Source organism: Cheilinus undulatus, linkage group 7, assembly GCF_018320785.1.
Source record: "Cheilinus undulatus linkage group 7, ASM1832078v1, whole genome shotgun sequence".
Classification (NCBI taxonomy): Eukaryota; Metazoa; Chordata; class Actinopteri; order Labriformes; family Labridae; genus Cheilinus; species Cheilinus undulatus.
The window spans coordinates 28,008,337-28,030,007 of NC_054871.1; the positions used below are offsets into that span (position 1 = coordinate 28,008,337).

Genomic DNA, 21,671 nt, shown 5'->3' on the forward strand with positions numbered 1-21,671 from the left:
AGTGGACAACTTTATTTCAGATTCTTTTTCCCTTTTCTCTTTAATATATCATGTGGAGGTTGATCTCATCACTAAACCTGGGTACTTTGCTGATATTACTTAATCTGTCTAATTTTCATATGCCTTAAACAATAGCCACTATTATTTTGTTTAGTTCCTCTGGAATGTCTGATTTTACCTCTTTTCAAAAAAGTCTCTGAGCTGTAAGTGCCTGAACAGGTCTGTGTCTCAAAATGCTTCAGAAATGGCATAAGGAAGAACTGATTAGATTTTGGGAGTGATCCGGATCACCATCTGGATCCAGGAATTTTTTAAAGGATTCTGTCCTATTGGGAGATAGGGCTAATGGCGGAGGTCTGCGCTCTCTGAGTGCTTTTCTAGTTTATAATTTTACTTATTGCTGGTATGCCCTTTATAATCAGTTGCTTAAACCTAGAAAATCCTTAAATTTTAAAATGCATTCTAAGGACTGAAGTTTTAGGACAGCTAGTTTAATTTTTGACACTTGAGAAGATAAGAGTGTTTTATGCGTTATTTCAAACAGTTTGTCAGGACTGTCTCAGTGAACCACTATGCTCTTAAACCTGTTTTTAAAAAGGAGAATTCATTTTAACTGTCAAGCGTAAATTGACATATGTCTTTTATTTGTCTTGCCTTATGTCTGTTTCAAAAACAAACTTTTAAAATAAGAACAGCTCAGCTCTTATAAAAGAGATACTTGGTGTTCCTAACAATAAAACCCAGGTTTACATGGTGGTATTGATATAAATATCAGCTAAAATGAATTAAGTAATATGTTGGCTTTTCCAATATCAGCAAAAATCAAAACTGTGCATATTTTAAACGGCAAAAACTTAAAGATAGACTCGCCAGATTATTGATTATTTGCAAATTAAATGGCAGTCAAAGCTAAAAATCCCAGGACATCATTGATGTCCTGATGAAGACTCATGGAGAGTCATCATGCGTACATGACCCTGTTAATAAAGGACTTTAATCACATCAGAGTGCCTTAGATTTTTAGTTATGACTGCCATTGTCACTATGGACTATATTTGCAAATTATCTGGCAAGTCACTCTTAAATCTTCTGCTTTTTTTAAGTTTGTCCACCCATCCTGAAGAGCACCTGATCCTGGTTACATTTATACAGCATGTGTGCATATCTATCGTTATAAAATAAAGGTGAATCGTTTATAATCTTCTCTTAAGATAGAGCACATTTCACTCACATATAGAGAAGAGGAGAGCAGCTTTCAGCTATTTGTGTGTGGGAAACTTTGAATATGAGTCATGGGAAGATTATTCGAACAGTCCAGAGGAAGCAACTTTTTGATTGTAACTTCATTTAAAATAAACCTCGGCAGTTCTTCCTGTGAATTCTTTCAGATAGCAGGACAAGAAAAACAAAACACACCAGAAGAACAGATGTAAAATCTATTTCAGTGCTATGTTCAGCTTCTTCTGTGCCATTGTTTATTTTTTTCTGCATCTCAAGTTTTGTCTAAGAACTATTCCAAATTCACTGACAAAGCTGGGAGAAGGATTAGGAGAAGGTGAAGTCGAGTACAGTATCACAGTGAGAAAACGAATATGCTGCTTTGACAGTGTTTGGGTGTCTTAGAGTAGCCAGGCAGGAAGAGCAGACTGAAGATTATTATACTGGCAGTCTAAACATGTTCACCGCGAGCTGAAGGAAGAAGACCTCAGGCCTTTCAACTGTGGTTTGTGTTCAACAAGTATCAAAGGAAAAGAGGGAAATTCTTGAATGAGAAACTGAAAACTGAAACACTAAAAGTGGCCCCTCCTCTTCCTCAAACTCGCTGACAGTCAGAGAAATGGAGAAAGGGTTAGTTCCCTGAGCACGGCTAAGCCTAGTACAAATGATGCCAGTGTAAGGCCTGCTGTAGTGCTGAAGAGATAAGCCACTGATAACAAATGTTGAGGAAGAGACTTGGTCCAAAATTTGAGGACTAATAGACACTTATCCACAAAGCTTTGGGAAGGTGGAAAAATTATGAATCAAATTAATCTAATCAGACTTGGATGTTTTATCTCAAACCGCCTAAAGCCAATTCCTAAAGCGGATAAATCTGTGTTATCAGTCTTAATCATTCACAATAGTCTTTCTCCTGGTCAATTATGTCGTAGTTTTACCCCAAAATGTTCAAGACAACTTTTCCCAGGTTGGATTGACTAGATCTCCTTACTTGTGTTACAGCAGGAGTGTACGGATATGAAGTAAAGCAGGCTGACGAGGGACGGAGGGAAATAGCAAAAGAAAGAGTGACACTGCACAAAGCTGCTGAAAAGTAGAAAAAGGGAAAGAAGGTTTCAACAGTTGTGCAGTATTACAAATGCAATAGTGGTCTATCCTCTATCCTCTGATCCTGGCAGAGCAACAGTGAGAGCGTCTGGACGGGATGGAGGCTTTCTATGCTCCCTCTCATTTAATTACAACACAGAGCTGCAGGATTAGACAGGGGCCTGTGTTCACAGCCTCATACTGGCACTACCAGCGAGCTGCTTCCCTCTCCTCTTTCCCCAAATCTCCCGCCTTTCTGTTTTCTGGAATTATCTCCCCTCTTCTTCTTTTTAATATCTTCTCCACTTGTCTTCTCTATCCTTTTCTTTTTCAGACTGTTTCTCTGATTAAATCTTTTCTTTGTTTAAGCTTTTGTCTTCTCTGTTCTCTTTTCCACTAGTTCTGCAGTCACTATCCTCTTCCCACTTCTCTCCCCCGCTAATCCTCCCATCCTGTTTTTGCCGGAATTTCATCTGCGATGCAGACACATCTTTATCTCTGTCTCAAACACATGTTTACTCTTGATTATAAAGAGACAACTGTGAATCCTTTAAGTGACAAAGTTGTGAGCGGGGCATGTGTTTGCTTGAAAATATTTGTGCATGTGTTGAAGTGTGTGATTGTGACGAAATGAAGAGTGTGAGCTATGCGTTAATGTGTGTGTTACTTTGAGGTGTTTGTGCCCCGGCAGTCTCTACAGACTAGCATGGCACACTGCCTGGGCAAGCCTACACACACGCACACACACCTCCATACACCCACCAACACCCACCCCTCCACATGAACTCATCGCTTGATTAATGGAAATCCCATTTTTGTTTCCAGCAGCATGGCTAATTAAACTGCTAGTTAGAGTTGTGCTCATTAGCTCGCTGCCACGGAGCGCGGCGACCTCTAATGACTGATTGTAGCTGGCTGAGCGCTGCTGCAGGGGCGTCAGCAGAAGAGCCATAGAGAATATTACTGTTAGTGCTGACAACTGTATCCTAACACAATCATAGTGTACTGTATTCACAATGCACTGATGCTAATTAATATTCACTGAATAATGTGTGTGCGCAGGTGGGTGGATAAACAGTTTGCTCATCACTGCTATGAGTAAACAAAAGCAGTGCTGCTGTAGCATACAAACAATAAAAACAATAATGACAAATAGAAGAAAAAGAAATCAGCTATAACAGATTGTCTTAACTTTTATCCCTGCTGCTCTCCGCTCACAGATATCGCCTTCAGTTCAGCCCAGGCATAAACGGAAAAGCCAATTACAGCTGTGGATCTCTCCAGCAGAGATGTGAGCTGTGGCCGAGAGGCTTTCATAACCTGCTGCTACTTTCTGCACCGAGGACCAATTTAGCACTTGTTTGTGTGGGCAGAGAACTGTTATGAGAGACAGCACAAATGAGGCTAGATGACTCAATTCCTATCTAGTGAAAAACTCTTTCATTCTTGTGAATCCTGGAAGTATTAGTCGTTTAAAGTAGATAAATTCTGTTATCACTACTTGGTAAACATGACCTACATGTGAGAGATTAAGTAGAACACTCACATTTCTACGAGGGAAGGTGGTAAGGAGCTTGAACTCTTCAAATGGATATCCCTTAGAGGCCACAAAGTCAAAGAGGACCTGGAGCTTACAGCTGCCCAGGAAACGCCTTTCCAGAAACTCGCCACTTGGTGTGCGGACTCGCAGTTTGCTGATCTGCTCGCCTGAATCCTCGTCTGGCTCCGGCGGTAGGGCCTGCTCCAATGACAAGCGGATTGCCTGCAAGAATACATGGAGAAAGTCCATTACTATAATTATAACAGCACACTGACAACTGTTGAGACTCATAATTAACGCTGGAGACAAATATATTTTAATCTTGCTGCTGTCTATCAGTCTGAGCTTCTATTATTGACAACAGGAGTTCCACAGGGGTCAGTTCTGGGCTCTATCTTGTGCACAATTTATATCAATAATATTGTCTTCTATACAGATAAATGTAGTATCCATCTCTATGCAGATGGTATGATATTGTATTGTTTCTCTAATTCTGTACAATTTCCTGTTGAGAAAATGCAAAACAAAATTCAAGCTTTGTCTCCAGAGCTACAGACATGGTTCCTACACACTTTTTAAGACGTTTTTAAGATCTGTGTACAGAAAAATTAATAAAACTTTTTGTGGGGTAAGCGGTCAAAAATAAGAGCTGTGTGAGATTTCTCAATGACCAGACAGAGCTGACATCTTGAATTTAATGCACTAATGAAATGTATGAAATGTCGGTTGATATGATACATTTTTGGTCATAAAACCCCAAATCTGGCTATTTCTGGCACATTTAATGCCTCTGGACTGTTGATGTAAGATACAGCGATGTTACTCATGACATAATATACAAGCACGTATGCAAAAAAACAAATAAATACAGCAAGAGATGAAGATTGGATAAAAACATGTCTTATTCAAAGTGCTTTCTAAAATTTAAGACCTCTTACAAGTAAAAATGTGACATCTTGTGGCCTTTAATGTAAAAATCCAAATATAAAACTTTAAAGACTTTTGAAGGATCTGTATGAATCCTGGACAGATCCTCGTCATGATTCTCTACATTTACTGGATGTAATTGTTACAAGTTATCTGAAATCATTTCACTTCTTTTGGTTTGTGCTTAAAGTTGTAATTGCATTTATTTTTAAAATTTTGAAACTCAACATCATTGTATATCAATGATTTTCAAGGTTTACATTAAGGTTGATGATGATTAAAAGATGAATTGTCCTAAAACACACTTGGATGACATAAAAATCATAGAGTCCGTTGTGATCTCAGTAAGTACAGATGAAGAAGTGGCAGATAAAACCTGAGGACTCTTGTAAGTTCATAAACATAAAGATGTGAAGCAAGACTGAACACATTCCACTGATGCAGTAGTGATTCACAGTGGTGAGTGAAGGTAGGGATGTTTACATACAGGTGCAGCTGGGATGCAGCTGTCTTAACTGGTGCTGCAGTCCTTTTTTACAAGTTCATTACCATCACAAAGCCTGCTTTCTCATTTTACTGTTTGTTCCTTTTACAGCAGGGTCGTTCCAGAAATATTGTGAGAGGTGACAAAATTAACAAGTTATGAATTACAGTAATCAAGCAATGATCTTTAAGTAAAACAGCTGGGATTTTGTCATACTGTTTCTTTATTAAAAGCCTCCTTGTTTGGCTTTCCTTATGATTTGTGCATTTAAAACAGTATGATTAATAAGCAATAATTAAGACTGTTTGATTACAATTAATCTAGTGGATTACAAGAAGTTTAAACAAAGTCTAACTATTAGAAAACTCTTGCTCTTACATTTTAAGTAAATCACATTTAAATATTTATGAGGAAACTGGTACAAGAAAAGCAAAGAAGTTTCTTCCAGAGTCAGACTGCAGCATTGTGTCCTCCAGTTCAGTAAAGGATCATCTTGTCCTGAAAATCTAATTAAATTAGTTGCCCTGTGTCTCACCCTGTTCCCTATAGCCTGGTGTAGCTCAGCAGGATTTGAAGAAGGGTTTCAAAATGTTAAAATCTCTTTTGTTCTTGTGTTTTATGTTTTCTGCTGTTGCTTAGTTTAGTAAAAAATATTTTAGTGTTTATCTAAGATAGTTAAAAGTTTTTTCTCATAAAAACAGGCACATTTTTAAGACAATAAATTTGGGAACTCAATGTAGCACAAAGACAACCACTGACTATCATCTTCTATGGTAAAGCTAATCAGCTTTCCTGTGCTCCAAAAAGTGTGCTTTAGCCGCTCCCTCGAGCCTTCCTCCTCTCTGTTCCTGCCCCTCACCTCCTCCTCCTCCCCCCAGCTTGTTGTTCCTGTTTGGCCAGCCGGGGAGCATATGCTGTGACAACACGCCCTGGCTTTATTTACACACCATAATGCAATTATATTTCATAAGAGTGTACAACAGTAGCTCATTAGCAGCTTCTGGTGTTGGGTGGGCTGGGTAGTGCGCGTGCCGCTCCGCCATCAGCTCCCTCAGGTATAAGAGCTGATGCTGACTGAGTTAAAGGGGCCCCCAGGGACAAACTTACAAACACACAACACAAAGGAGCGTGTCTGATATGGGTTGTGCATATGCAGACAGATAACCACAGACACAAGCATAAAAAAAACACAGAAGTGAGAAGAAGCGTCCCCAAAGAAACCACAGGACACGTGTCTGGTCGAGCCTTGGCCATGCCGCACAAATAAGCAGAAGCATCTCTCCTTCCATTAATGTGCCTCTTTATCTGAGCTCAGCTAACCACAGAAAGGCAGCAGGTGCACCTGACAGGTACACAACTGTATGCTAAGACCCCCTGAAGGAGGTAAATAGTACAAACAAACTACACGGGCTCATGAAACCCATGCTGGTGAAATCCCACTAGCATTGTCCTCTCTCTTGTGACCACTTATGTTTTACTTGTGTCTGCAGTTTCTGTCATTAACAAAAGGAGATTCTAAAAACAACTGTAAACAAAAAGCAATTATTTTGAGTTATCGCATGTGAAGACAGCTAGGTAATTCCTTTATAGGTTTCATGACATAATCTAATGTTCTAGTAATCAAATCAACAACAAAATGTATTAAGGCTACAGAATACTGAAATGCTGTGAAATCTTGTCATATTTCCAGACACAATAATCTTTTGTTAAGGATATGAGGCGACTGTTTATAGTAAAAAAAGACATAAATAATTAAACAACAGTACGTCTGGAAAGTTAAAGAAGCAGCGACTAATATGAAATGACAAGATGAAGAGAAGCAAAGTAAGGTACAGACTAATATCCCATCCTAATTTGTTCATGTGAAGAGGATAGTCAATAAAATACCTTTTCTTAAATTGAATATACATTTTTTCTTATATATCAGTGGTAGAATATGTATGTAACATTATACAATATGCTACAATATTTGGTCCCTTCTAAATTCTGATTGGTTAAGAGGCAGAAGTGACATTAATGAGTGTAGCATTGCTCCAAAAGTTCAACATTTTTTAAGTGACAGCGCTGTGAGCACAAAAACAAAAAACAGTTATTTTTTAATGAATGCAACGACATTGGTTAACAACAGACCGTATTAAGATAAGCTCCTCACTGATTTCATATCATTGTAGCTTGAGGGGGGCAGGGTAATTCCTCATAGTGCCCGTTGACATTATGGGGCACTATATTTGCCCTGCCTAAATCAAACCTAGACACGAAAGTCGTGAAAAGCTTACAACCTAACGGTCTCTTTTCACATGTTTAAAGCAACTTCATCCAACATATCTAGTGTGTTTAGACACATGTTTTGGATTTCACTTTACCGGGACTTAAAGATGAAAGTACAAATTTAGATAATGCTTCATTACAAAACCCAACATGTTTCAGTTAAACCTGGGTTTGACTCTGCAGAACTACAAGTTGTCACAACAAAATGTATTATCTTCTGATAACAGATCTGTTTTTTGGTCCTCTGTGAGCCTGGGCATAGAAAACTGATGCAAATAGGAAACACAGGGCCATAGCAGCTTTTGTTGTTTAAAATACACAAGCGTGCGCTCTGCGTTTGGTTAGTGAACTACAGTGACATAATTAAGAAGGCTCGGCCCAGCTCTCTTTTGTTGTTTTCTGTTTAACTTTAGTGACAAATCACTGGGTCACCCAATACCTCTCTGTGCCTCAGGCTCTCTGCTGTTGAGTAAACAACAATCAGCAGCACTACACAGTATTACTATAGACTGTATTACAACATTGGTGCCGCTCTGCAGACGATTATTGTTTTTCTTGCATGCATGACAGTGTCTGCCTGAGTGTATGTGTGTTTGCACCCCCTTCACATTCAATAATAGTTTTCAAGTGAATGTGTGTGTTTGCTCAGGTTTTGTGTGTGTTTTGTCCCTGTCTATTGTTCAGTTGGGTTTCAATATGAGCTTGTATGCTATACTAAAGTAAAGCAGTCAAAACAGAACAATAACTGTGTTTGTAAGGTGACATTGACAGGGATGGCTCTCACTGTAATTAGGATTTTTCGTTTGTTCTGAAATGGCTGTATGTCTGTTCCCCACTCCCCGCGTCTCAATGACTGGCAAGCTTTACCAAAACCACAATCTAATTGACTCATTATTGTGAAGGGAGAGCAAGACAGATAAAATAACAGCAGCACAACAGCACAGTCATTGTGTGCTGGCAAAACATCACTGCTCAGCCTCACACTGATTAATCTGGAATATTAATTTATGTAATTTGCATAATGTGTGTGTAATGCGTTTACGGCTGCTACTCTCACCTCCTTCTCCTCCTCCTGCTCCTTTCTCATTTGTTCCAGGCGAACCTGCTCGGCCTCCTCTCTCTCCTGGGCTTCTCTCTGAAAAGAAAAGATAGTTATTTAATCAAACTGGATGTAACATCAGAATTCAAGTTGTAACAGCACTGCTTCATTCTGTTACTGTAATTCCTATATGCTGCCAAATGTTATTCAATATAAAAGGAGAGAAAATATTTCTTGTCAGCTGAAAAATGACTAAATTAGTTGTTAAAGCCATAGGACTATTATTAGGGCCAGAGCAACGAGAGGTGCGAGGACCTAACTGTGTTTGCTTAGATTGGCTATTTTCAGTTTTCTCTGTCACTGGATGGACCTTTTAGGGTCATTAAAATGTGAAAAATATGTAGCAAAAAATCTGATACTTTTTGGGTGTCCAACATGTCCATTCCAGACTGCCTCAATAGCGCCTCCTAACAGTTTTCAACTGTAAAGCTTATTCCTTTGACTTAGTCGTAGATTTCAGAAATGTTGTGAGCAGATGCAGCTTGGGGAGATGTACAAGAAACCACAAAGGGGGATCATGTCTCTACTTCAACAGGAAATAACCAATTTTGTATAAATTTGGCAAAATTGGGTCATTTCGGACCTCATAACTTTTTAAACTCCTCCTAGGGTGTTCATCTAACCTTCTTTTATTTTGACATACTGCAAGATGAGACCTTGCTCTCTTTAAGTTATATAAAACTTTTTTAGTAGTCAAAAGGCATGGCTGTGGTGAGCCCTCAAATCTGCATATTTTTTCCCAAAAAAGGAAGTTGTTTATAACTCAGCTGTGCATAGGCTAACTGGACTAAAACTTCCTGTGTTTATGGAGGTTCTGTGCAAGACACACTTTTAGAAAAAAACCCACAATTTTTGGTTTCTTATAAATTTACAACTTTTTATACTAGGAAATTTCAAGTTTTTTCATAAATTTATGGCTTTCAAAACTCTCAAATTCTGGGCTGGTTTTCTTATAAATATCCAACTTTTTAGTCTAAAAAAGTTCAAGTGTTAAGTCAAAAATGAACAAATCCTCTTTGGTTTTTTATCTTTTAGGGGGGCCCTAATACACTGCATACATCATATCTCTAATCATGTTTTAAAAGATTTACATGCATATCTAATTTTGATTAAATCAGACCAGACAGGGTCCTGCAACCCCCTGAGATCTTTGGCGCCACCCTAGGGGTGCTTGGATCCGAGGTTTGGAAACAATGCAGTAGATTAAGGAATTATAATTATTTTCATTATTACCTTTTTACGGTCAGCTTCTAAAGACAGACGGTAGGCCTCGTCCTGTTCTCTTTTCACTGTCTCTCTTGCCTCTCGCTCGTCCTGAGAGAGGGAGAAAGAAAGGTGGCCCCATTAACTAACAGCACAATAAAAGACACACAAGCACAAAACATCTAAGACGAGATGCCGGGTGCATTGAAGCTAGAAGAATCAAGCAGGAAAAATGCAGTATGTCAAATGTGGTTAGGTACAAACATCAGGTATGAAAGAGTTACAACAGAGGTTGAATTCATTGTGAGCAGGCTGTCATTTAACAGACCCTGAGCTTCTTTCATGTATCCTCATCTCAGTTCCACCATGCCTTTCTCTTTCATTCACTCTGCCTCTCTCTTCCTGTGTTTGTACAGAGGGATGGGGACAGGCGGCCCTTCTCTTCCTACCTGCTGTGGCTACAAAGTGTTTTATAAAGACTGGAACTAAAGACCAGCGTCCATTGTGTTAACGGTCCACAGCCATTAGTTTTCTATTTGTCTGAAGGCCCATGCTGTGCGCCAGCCCGGATATGGCAAAGTAAGCTTATTGTGATGATCAGAGGGCTACTGTGGAGCAGAGCAAAAGCACAGTGTGTATTGTTGTATTCAATTGGAAAATGCAAAGGATACACTTGTGCTTTTGGTCCGACATAATACATGAACATTGAAAGGAAACTGTAAAATAATGATGGAGTGGGACAAAAGCATCAAAAGTGGCTACCCTCAATAGACCAACCATGAGTCATGCAAACAAGTGACACAGTTGTTCATGTTTGAGGGTTGTTTTCATGGTTATAATATGTTTTTGTATGCATCATTTGCCTTGTGTACTAGTGAAATGGTGTGACGTTAATCAACTATACATATTCTCAAACACATGATTTTAAAGACCCTAACTTAGGAGGACAAAAGATTTTCAACCTCCATGTCTGTGCTTATCATAACACTGGCTAGACATCTGCTGTCTCATAGCTTTGCTGTTCAATTCCCATTATAGCTGTGAAAGGTCAAAAATACAAGCTGACACGACCAAGGGTTTACAAACAAAAAATAGGTTCTAGGTGCATTTTTCAACTCAGAGAAAGCTGGAATCAAGTGGCTAAGAGCTTCTTAAATTAGGAAAAATAGAAGTTGATTTTGGTCTTTTCGGGATACCATCTTTTTATATCAATCTCCCCTTAGGAGTGTCAGTTATCCTAAACATAGATAATAAACATAAATACATTAAGAGAATTTGACCACACTCATCTTGCCATAAGTCATGACATAAAACCCATGGAAAACAATCTGATCTGAAAACAGCCCACACATTTCAGACAGATACAGATCACAAAACCTGTAGTGAGTCGTCAGTCTGTTACTAACTATACAGAGCTAAAACACAGACGACCATAGGAATGACTGGCGAGTCAGTGAGGTTGGTTGAAGACACAATGCGGCTGTCCAGCTGCTCCATTTCCAGACAAACACAAAAGTTAATGTCAGAGAGGAATGTCTAGGCTGGGTGGATGTCTGTTTTCGTGTCTGAGTTTGTCTAAGAAAAGGTGAGGTTAGAAAAAAAGGAAGAGGGAGAAGTAGATAGGGAGAGACAGCTTAGTTCTGCTAAAGTGAAGATGGAAATGGTCCAGTGTCAAGGTTGACTTCATTTTGGAGATGGAATAGGCTCTGACATAAACAGGATCTACAAAATCTTGTGGTTAATGGAACTCATTGGCGATGAACAATTCTGGATTTTTGCCGATATTTGAAATGCCCATGCCTCCCAACAAATTTTTTCCAATAGCTATCATATTTAACCTTACAAAGCAGATGGATACGCCCGTTTCCTTGTTTATCCCTTGCGAATCCATCTTGCAAAGCTCCCGTCTGAACTGTTTTGGACCGGTTAGAAAGTGACAGGACCAATCAGCGACGAGAGACAGTACTTTCAGGCGTGGCAGAGTCGTGATGTAAGCAAGCAGTAACAAGAGGCCGGTGCACTAATGGCGGAAGAGATTATGCTGCTAAAGCGCCAGTTTGATCAGAACTTGAACAGCACTGAGTTGTGTTCTTTCCAAAAACGACAAAAGTTGTGTACTGACATGTCTACAGTTGCCATGGTTTGCGTTATGCAGTTCTCCTCGGTTTACTCCTCGGTTGCAGCTACGTCACGTGTTTTGTTGCTCTGATTGGCCCGTAAAGATGTGACAGACAGAACGTTCATCCAGTCATACTCCAAGTTTTTTTCAAATCCTCTGCGCTTTCCCAGATGCTTAGTATTAAAGGTTTTCCAGATGGATGTGTGAAACAAATCCAACCGGCGTGTCAGGGTATGCCATTTATCTTAAAAATGAATTATTGGCATTGGCAGATATGGAAATTGCAGCCAAAAAATCTGCCATAATGTAATATAGAATAAGTGATAGCATAAATATTCACTTCCTTTAAAGTGTCTGACCCAATTCAACAGAAGTTCAGCCAAATGGTGCTAGTAGTCTCACAATTACTGAAAAGGGGATCACCTGAGTGCAGTGACCGTGTCTCAAGTGACTGTAGTAAAAAGACACCTGTGTCTGTAAGGTCCAGCCACTGGTTCATCTCTATCCCTGGCTACCATTAAACCATGAAGACAAAGGAACACCGAGAAAAGGTCATTGAAATGTATGTCAGGGGATGGGTACAAAAAAAATCAAAGGCACTGAACATCCCCAAAGTTACGTTAAATCCATCATCGAGAAATGGAGAGAATACGGCACATGTGTAAATCTGCCTAGATAGGGACATCCTCACTAAGTGACCGTGCAAGAAGGGGACTAGTGAGAGAGGCCACTAAGACACCTATGACTACTCTGAAGGAGTTTCAAGCTTCAGCAGCTGAAATGGGAGAAACTCTGCACACAACAACTGATGCCCGGGTTCTTCATGAGTCAAAGCTTTAAGGGTGGCATGTTGAGGAAAACTCATTAAATCTTGACTAGAGTTCACCAAAATGCATGTCGAGACTCCATGGTCAAGTGGAAGAAAGTTCTTTGGTCTGATGAGACCAAAATGGAGCGTTCTGGCCATCAGACTAGACACTATGTTTGGGCGGACAACAAACACTGCACATCACCACAAACACACTATCACCACTGTGAGGCCCAGTGGTGGCAGTATTATGCTGTGAGGATGCTTCTCGGCAGCCGGCCCTGGAAGGCTTGTAAAGGTAGAGGGTAAAATGAATGCAGCAAAATAAAGGGAAATCCTGGAGGACAATCTGATTCAGTCTGCAAGAGAACTACAATTTGGGAGAAGTCTTATTTTCCAGCAAGACAGTGACCCAAAGCACACATGCACATCTCTTATAGTCAATATGTACAACCCAAATATTAGCCCTGAATATATGCAAAAATTTTACATGTGCTGATACCACTAATTTACTCCTTAAGCTATTATCTGCCAATACCAATATTATGTCAATAATATTGTGCTTATACTGAATAATCACAGTATGAATTTATTCTGTCAAAATCACTTTAACTCTATCCCTGTGTTTTTATCATTTTTTTCACACGGTATTTCTTTCTGGCAGGCAGCTAAAGGTAATTATCACACATTGATCGGTTTCAGAACAGCCTCACTACACTCTAAACCTTAATTCACATTTTTCAGTAGATCTCCAGCCTGGTTTTGAAGAGATTACAAAAAGCAAGGAATAATTACTGTTATAAAGCACAATTATTTTGATTAAAAAGAACGCACTGGTGCATTTTTTAAACTAACAAATGAAACACTGGCAAAAGTGGAGACATCAAAAACCATTTTATGTTTGGGTTAACTTACAACTCAGGACTATATTCCATGTTTTCTTATAAGAAAATGACAGTAGAATAGCATATTACTATGCTTACATAGGCTATAATTTCTAAATAGGTCCATTAATAACACCAGATAGTTAATCAAAGTTCAAATAGTGTGAGTGTGGCTGCAAGTGAATGTCACTTCTATTCTGGTTTGAATAAAAGAATGAAATTGAGTCCTCAGCACAGTATCAGTAAGAGAAACTGTCAAGTCCTGAAAGCTGGCGTGCAAAGTCTGCTCAAATTGTTATTTACTCATCCTGTGACCAGCCAGGTCCCAATTTAATGTTAATTTTGCCAATCTTAGGCTGTTTAATCTCAGTGAAGTTCTTGTACAGCAGCTTGTGTTTAGACAACATTTAAGACTCAGAATGAAAACCAGGTTTTGTAGACAGACATTTTCTATTTATTAAAATAAGGATCTGGGAAGAATATCCTTTTGGTTTTGGTGTGTATGGAAAACACAGTCTCACCTGACACATGTTCATACTTTGAATACCTCTTGTCGATTGTTGTCATTAATGATTATTTCACATGTGACACGAATGACAAATCCAAAATGAAGCCTGAGCATTGTAGCAATCACAACAACACAAAGAGAATAGCTGCCACCCAGTAGCTAGAAACCCTAAGGGTATGTGTGAGATGACAATCATTTCTTCATCAGGGTTCCCATAACTACAAATGTTAGGACTATTATATAACAGCACTGTTAAAGAAGCTGTTAGGCTGACTGATTATTTCACTGTTCTGTTGCTAATATGGTATGACACCTGTCATCTATAGATACAGTAGTCAAAAAATGAGACACGACAATGTTAGGGAGACAAGTGTGGGAAACATAGAGACTATGACAGAGGATTTCAAAGCTGGCACCAGACTTAGACATCTGTATTGGTGAAACAAAGAGGAAGAAAGAGGTCTTAACCCCTCGTTGTCAGCTGTGCAAGCCTAAGGACCATTATCCAATTCCTTAATGAGATGGCAGCAATGCAAGTTTCAGGCCTTTTAAGCTATTTATGAGAAATGTTGCACTGTGGACAAAGATGGTACATACTGAGACTGAAGAAAGAGAGGAGACGTGGAAGTCCCTGCAGCATATGCAGGCACACATTTTATTCAACTCCATTTCCATTGAAAACATAACATTTTGGTTGTTTTCTTGAGATCTTGAGAAATGAACGCATTGTCAGTCTCTGTTTCCCATGATAACAAGGTTAAAAAAGTGGAGCTCTTAATAACGTGACCAAAAATTCATTTTTTATCATGGCAAAATGAAGTAAAATAAAATATATATGCATGTGCAGTGCTTAACAAATTTATTAGACCACCTGTCATATTTGTCTCAAAGACCATCCAGCATCATGAAGTGCTTTAATGCGGACTCTTTCATTTTCAGTGAGCTCTCCACATTTTACCATTTTGAACAGGAATGAGGAATTTCAAACTGAATTCACCCAAATTTGAGTTGGCGCACTGGGCTTCTCTGAGAAGTCAGAAATGAATCAAGCATAACATTCAACAGCTAAAACTCATTTTTCTGTTCAGGAATGCAAGTAAATAACTATAATTTGACATATTAATCAAGAAATAATAATGTGCTTTACTAATTTTTCAGTTTGTTTGTAAATCAGTAAATTTGAAAATTCATGGATCACAATAACAATTATATATTAGCATTAAAAATATCATTTCGGTTAAAGAGCTTCTACATATTGGTGTATTAACCATTGCAGAAACATAAAAATGATTTTGGTAATTACCAATGCTGTTAATTTAGGGCAGCTGTGGCATAAACCTTACTTTGGTTAGGGTTAGGGTGGTCTAATAAATTTGTTAAGCACTGTATATCTGTTTAGTGCTAAACAATACTTAGCGAATTACACAAAATAATCTTAAAGGCAATGCCACAACAAAACAGAATTCCTAAACTTTGATGAAAATTATCTCTTCAAATAAAACAGAAAAAGAGCACTGAGGAGAGTTTCTTTGACATTTAACAGTTTCAAAGACTGTCTGAACAAAAAAAGATGGCTTTGGTCTTCCTTGTGTTTGTTGTCACGGAGTAAACATATCAGGAACAGTTTCTGAGGGTCAGGTGAAAGACTTTAAAAGTCCTATAGATTCCTGCCCATGGCATGAAAGACTCACTTTTTGTGTGGATTGTTTTGTGCAGTTGTGTTTGCCCATAAGAGTCAAAGAGAAAGTTGACAGACACAGAGCTGCACAGTTTAAAGGTGCAGTGTGTAAAACTGAATATCAACATCTAGAAGTGGGTTCTAGATTGCATTTCTCTGCTGGAAACTGTGGCAACCAGTTGAATTTATTGTGTATCTGTAATGTGAATACAATACAATACAATACAATAACTTTATTTATCCTTTTTTCCTCTATGTTACCATGGAAACGTGTAAAAATCCAAGATGGCGGCATCCATGGAGGGAACCCTCCCTATGTATGAATTAAAGGTTTATTCTGAGTTGTTTTTTGAAAAATAGCTTTTTTTTAATTAAGATGACTAAACACTTATTTAGATAGACTGTCTTGGAAATGTTTTGCTTTATTTTACCAAGTTTGTTCAGCTAAATGCTACTAGGCTAAATATTACACACTGAACCTTTAACTAACATCCTGAGTGTACAGGAGACGAGTCAGAGTCAAAAAACCTGTAGGTGACACATGACACAAGTACTATAGGGGAGATAAGTTAAATAGTTAAGTGTTCTCAGCTTGTTATGATGCTTCAGAGCATGGCTGTACACTGGAATGGTTTGAACAATGCCATTTGAGGCTGTTGTAATAGCTAAAGTCAGTGACAGTAGGGCTAAGATAAGACATAAAAGACTAGGTCCAAAGTGTGGTCAACCCAAAAAATCTCAATGTACACACACTGACATTAACATGGTTTCCATGACATTAACAAAAAAACAAAGAGAGATGAATAAATGACCAATTCATTATTTTTTCAGCATATGATTGAAAAATTTTATGACAATTTTAAGTATGATTTAATTCTCCTAAGCACTGATCATATGTATGAGTCCAATGAAATAAGTTCCTATATCTCTAAATAGATCTGTGCCTCTATGTTCAGAGGCTTGACAATTAGCTTGATAAATACCTTATATGAATCAAACCATTACCTTTTATGCTTAATGTATGCATCGTGTCATTGTCACATGCCTGTATGATAGGCCTCATGCTGAAACAATCAGCAAAGGAACCTAGGGCTGTCACCATGTTTTCATCATGCTGTCTGCAATAAACTCACATAAAACATTGATGGTCTCCAATCTTTCTTTGTGTGTCCACTTTTAGCCACAAGTGTACACAAGTACCAACATTACAACAACAAGACAAGGTAAAAACCTAGTATATGGCTAACCGCAACTATCTGGGATGCCTGTTGAAATGCCTGACTGGCAGAGTGATTTTGTCATTATTATTATTTGTTGTGAGCCAAATTTATTGTGGCAACTTAAATGTATATAGCTACATGTTGTCCTCTCTCTCTGTGTCTCTCCTCTTAATAAAGCTCTTCTCTGTGTACATATAAAACACTATATGTGTCAGACTTCACTGATAGAGACAGACAGGAGATTAAATGTTTTTTGGCAGCTGTAAGTCTTTAATGGTAGTAATTTTATATTACAATAAAACACTAATGGTTAATGAATGGTTTATTCTAAAATAAAATAAAAACTGCATCAGGTTTCATGAACATTTCTAATTCTCTTCAGACAGGTGTGTAAGGGTCTTTATATGTGCAAAATTAAGCTGAATTTCTACTTTAGCGTTCCTATTGTTCTTGTTATATCCGTTAATTATCAATAAACAGCAAATTTATCGTATTCCCTGCCAATAAAGACGTGCTAAACGTTTAAGTAGCATTCTCTTAACAATGCAAATGTGGAGATTTTAAGATTTATTTGTTCCCCATAAACATATAGTATCAAGGGAATACTTACTAAATATTTTTTAACATTGTGCACACCCCTGGCTCACGCGAGCCACACAGACACACACAGCTGGAGCGCACACACACAGTGCTGACGCACTGGTCCTCCGTGGTCACAGAGGAGCTTTAAGAGGAGAAAGTTCTGCTGTTTATCCTCCAGTATTCTGAAACTTTTGCACTCAACAGATAGAAGTCTAAGGTCTACACTACCAACATGTCAGCACACGTTTCAGTGTAGGTGTGTGCGTGAGTGTCGCGTTTGTGTGTGTCACACAGCATGAAAGCAGAAGAGGATGAGAGGAGAGCAGCCGACGCTGCTGCGTAAAAGATGCACGAACAGTCAAAGAGAAAGGGACGATAGGAGAAAGAGTGACAGGAGCTCGTGGTGGAAAAACTGAAAACGGAAGTTTGTGCACGAGTCTCAAATCACGGAATATATTCTCTGCACAAGACAAGCTATCGGTGTGGCTTTTTGCTCTGGATTTAACAAGAACAGCGGTCCAGGTCAGAGTAACCTGCAGTGGTCTTACAGTGACATTCAAGCTAACAGCTAACGGCAAACAACACGGACAAGCCCACCACCATGATCGGAAAGCCATGCTGAAACAGACCAGGAGTGGAGTGAGACCATTTTTTCTGTCACAGAAAGCTTTCAATGTTTCTTTCTGCGCTTGTTTGGACAAGGACACGAAGCAGCTCAGTCACAGCTAATGACAGGACTGCTAGAGTCATTATCACAACTATCACATAATCATGCCAGCGGGGGGGGGGCAGAAGAGCGACAACCTCATTTTCTGTTGCATCTTATCTATCACACACTCACGCTGAAGTGGGTTGGCAGAAAAGCAAAACCCTTTTCCACCCTTTTTGCAACAGAAAGCTTTTAGTGTTGCTGTCTTCACTTGTTTTAATAACTACAGTAAATGTCCAGTTTTGACTAAGTGCTGCTGTGACTTAGTCAGAGCTAATCGCTACACGAGCTGCCGTTGTTGATGCATTCACACAACAAGTTCCCTTTCCCCCTCAGCTATCACATAATCATGCCAAAGCAGGAGTGAAAACATCTTTCCCAACATGAAAAGCCTGTAGGGTTGTTTTATTCCTTGTCATACAGAAATGTGACCCAGTTCTGGTTAAACCGAGACTAAAGCAACATCTGAGTATTCAGAGCAGTGGAGGCAGCCATTAGAGGGCTTTTGGTCCCCCTAAATCCCCCCATAGTGCAACTCTGTATGTATGGCTCTAGTTAACACAATGGAGGCAGCCATTAGTGACAGCATTTAGTCCAAGCAAATGCAACTCTGTATTCTAGGGCTTATAAATTTGCGTCACTCTGTTACTTAGTCAGTATATGGACAGAGCCATATGTATGGCTCACCTCAGCGGTCAGCCAACAATCAAGATTTTTTTAAACACTTTTAACGGGTTTTTTAGCAGTAATTGATTTTAACAGCAAAGTGTTAAATTATGATGACAAACTCTACACTCAAAATATTTTTTTCATTATATACGAAACAATAAAACCCTATCCTCATACACAGGGACTTAAATGTGTTTAAATGATGTTCCATCATTGCACACTGTCAGCGATCAGAATAACTAAATGACTTTGTAGTGCATATGTTTTGTATATAGTTTCTAAACTTGGAGTCCAGGGGATGATTACTCACGGTTTATTTAAGTTAATTTTGACATTACTGACATCTTATTACTTTTTCTATGTTCCTTCTGTGTTTGCACACAGCACTGCAGACTCATGTATGGGCATAAAAGGGGTGTTTTTGTATTCTGATTAGGGGAAGCTTGCTCAAATTTCCAGCTTATGAGCAAACGGGTTTATTAATTACAGAACACAGGTAAGAACTATTCAGCAGTTCAAGTGCGTGTCATGAATTTGATTTAGGTTTCTCTTCGGAACTTTCTTAAAACAGATTTAAGAAAAATCTAAAGAAAATATCAATTAACAAGGCTCATCCATCTGTTTCAACATTGCCCTGCAATAAGAATACAAAAAAGACTTTTTGGCTGGGATGTGAAAGGAAATAAGAGATAATTTATGTCTCTGGTCACAATGCTCTTACTGTTGTGACACTGTAACAGATATATCTTTGTTACCCCTTCATTCCAAGTCAATGTGAAGACAGTCAGCATGTTGTGTGTTTCACTGCAACTTTACCTCATCTTTAATGTCCTCTTGTTGTTGTGCTGTGAAGATTTCCATTGCACCCATTAATCTCATCATCAGCTCGTCCACTGTTGTATTGCCTAAAGATAGATTGAAAAAATCTTGCTCAAACTCTGCATAAAAAATTTACATAATTTTACTGGGACTGCAGAAAAACAGTTATGATACTGATGACAAAGTTCTTACCTTGAATAACATTTAGAACTTCATTGGATGTGCGTTTTCCCATGACTATAAGGAGAAGAGGGAACTGATCTGTTTTGTATGTCCGTATAGTCTGCGTCACCACACTGCCAAAGTGCCTTGTACACATGGTGAGTAGTCTGAAAGACAAAGAAATAATGAAAGTGAAGTTATTTTTTAAAATCTATTTCATTGCCGTAAAATGTATGTCCTAAACTTGAACACAGATTGGCATAGTTAGAAAGTGTTACACACAAACCCACACAAAGCAATCATATACTCCAGTTTTTCTAACTGCAGCTGGAAAGAGATATACGCATCACTCGTGGCATTAAGGACTTTAAAACCAATTCTGCATTTTCTTATTCCATCAGAGAGACATGCTATCTCAATTGGACCTGCAGATGAATTAGTATTCTTCACCAGATGCTCAGAATTGATAGGGCAGGAGAGGATTTCTTATTCCATTACAAAGACAGAACTTTTTAAATTAACATTTCAGAGAGGGAAAAGGGTAGCAGGCAGTCGGGGCCCCACCAAGCTCCCCTGTAAATGTCATAATATTAATGAATTGCTATAGACTGAATGCAAATATAGATTAGCTTTTTCTCCTGCCTTTTAATAAGATCTACTTTAATAACTGGCTGGTAAAATAGAGGAGTAATGGAATGGATGGAGGGACAGCGGGTCAGAGGAAGAAGATAGATGGAAGGCACGCTGTCAGCGAGGGGGTGTAACTCATTAAAACATAAAGCCAGAGCTGAGCCGGCTACTTGGAGTCCTTCAAACTATGAAACTTAGTACTGGGGCTTATTGTGGTACTTTTAAAGCAGTAATCTGTACCAGTAAATTCAAAATATGCATAAGAGACTGGGAAATGTTTACATTTTAAGTAGCTCCAGCACCTGAACACAATCAAAATATGACTTAAAGGTGTTTTGGGACTATGCTGGGCTTTTCAAAATGTTGAACTTTGAGTGACCCACGGCTTGTGATTAAAAGTTGGGTACCCGAAATCCTACAGATCATTTTGTCCTAACATTTGTCCCTGTTCAGACTTCAACTGAGACAGACCATAACAAAAGCCCACAGGGAAACTCTAACCTGTAATGAAAGGCGAGGTAACAATGGACACTAACTTGAAGGGTAACCCAATCGTTAAGCTCCTATCAAACACAAGACCAACTGCAATGGTTTCTACATCAAAACTGAAGAAGTCAATGGGTCCACGAGAGTAAAAGTCATGACTATGATATAAAACATAGTCAAGATTTCTGAACATCCGCTGGGGGGGGGGGTTGGGAAAATCATGATACGATACAATATGACACTACGATAAAATGGGAGGCCCATGGTAACTAAAAAAATTCAATAGAGCATGCTGGCATGACTTCTATTTTCTAAGATACTAGGGATGGTCTTTTTACGCAGCACTGATTGAAAGTCACTCGCAATACTTCAAACAAAGTTTGCATAACTGTAACCCCTTCCGTTGACAAATATTTACACAGTGATGTCAATGGAATGAAAAGATCACTGTGATTAAGACAGATCCATGTTATGAAACACTGGTATCTTAAATGTTCAGCATTAACGTAAACCACAGAAGGACCAGGAATGTATGTCAGAATACAATAATTTAAAGCAAACATAAAGGAAGT

The 21,671-nt window shown here is 38.7% G+C and overlaps 1 protein-coding gene across 1 annotated transcript in view; it reads right to left on the reverse strand.

Annotated features, from left to right (window-relative positions):
- faf1 (Fas (TNFRSF6) associated factor 1) overlaps window positions 1–21,671 on the reverse strand; it is an 89,167-nt gene that overhangs the window by 8,775 nt on the left and 58,721 nt on the right. Inside the window, exons 14-18 of the mRNA XM_041791611.1 lie at window positions 20,014–20,150; window positions 19,819–19,907; window positions 9,856–9,936; window positions 8,581–8,658; window positions 3,851–4,066 (exon numbers count right to left, since the gene is read on the reverse strand). Coding sequence (XP_041647545.1) covers window positions 3,851–4,066; window positions 8,581–8,658; window positions 9,856–9,936; window positions 19,819–19,907; window positions 20,014–20,150 — 601 coding nt within the window. The remainder of the gene's footprint in view (window positions 1–3,850; window positions 4,067–8,580; window positions 8,659–9,855; window positions 9,937–19,818; window positions 19,908–20,013; window positions 20,151–21,671) is intronic.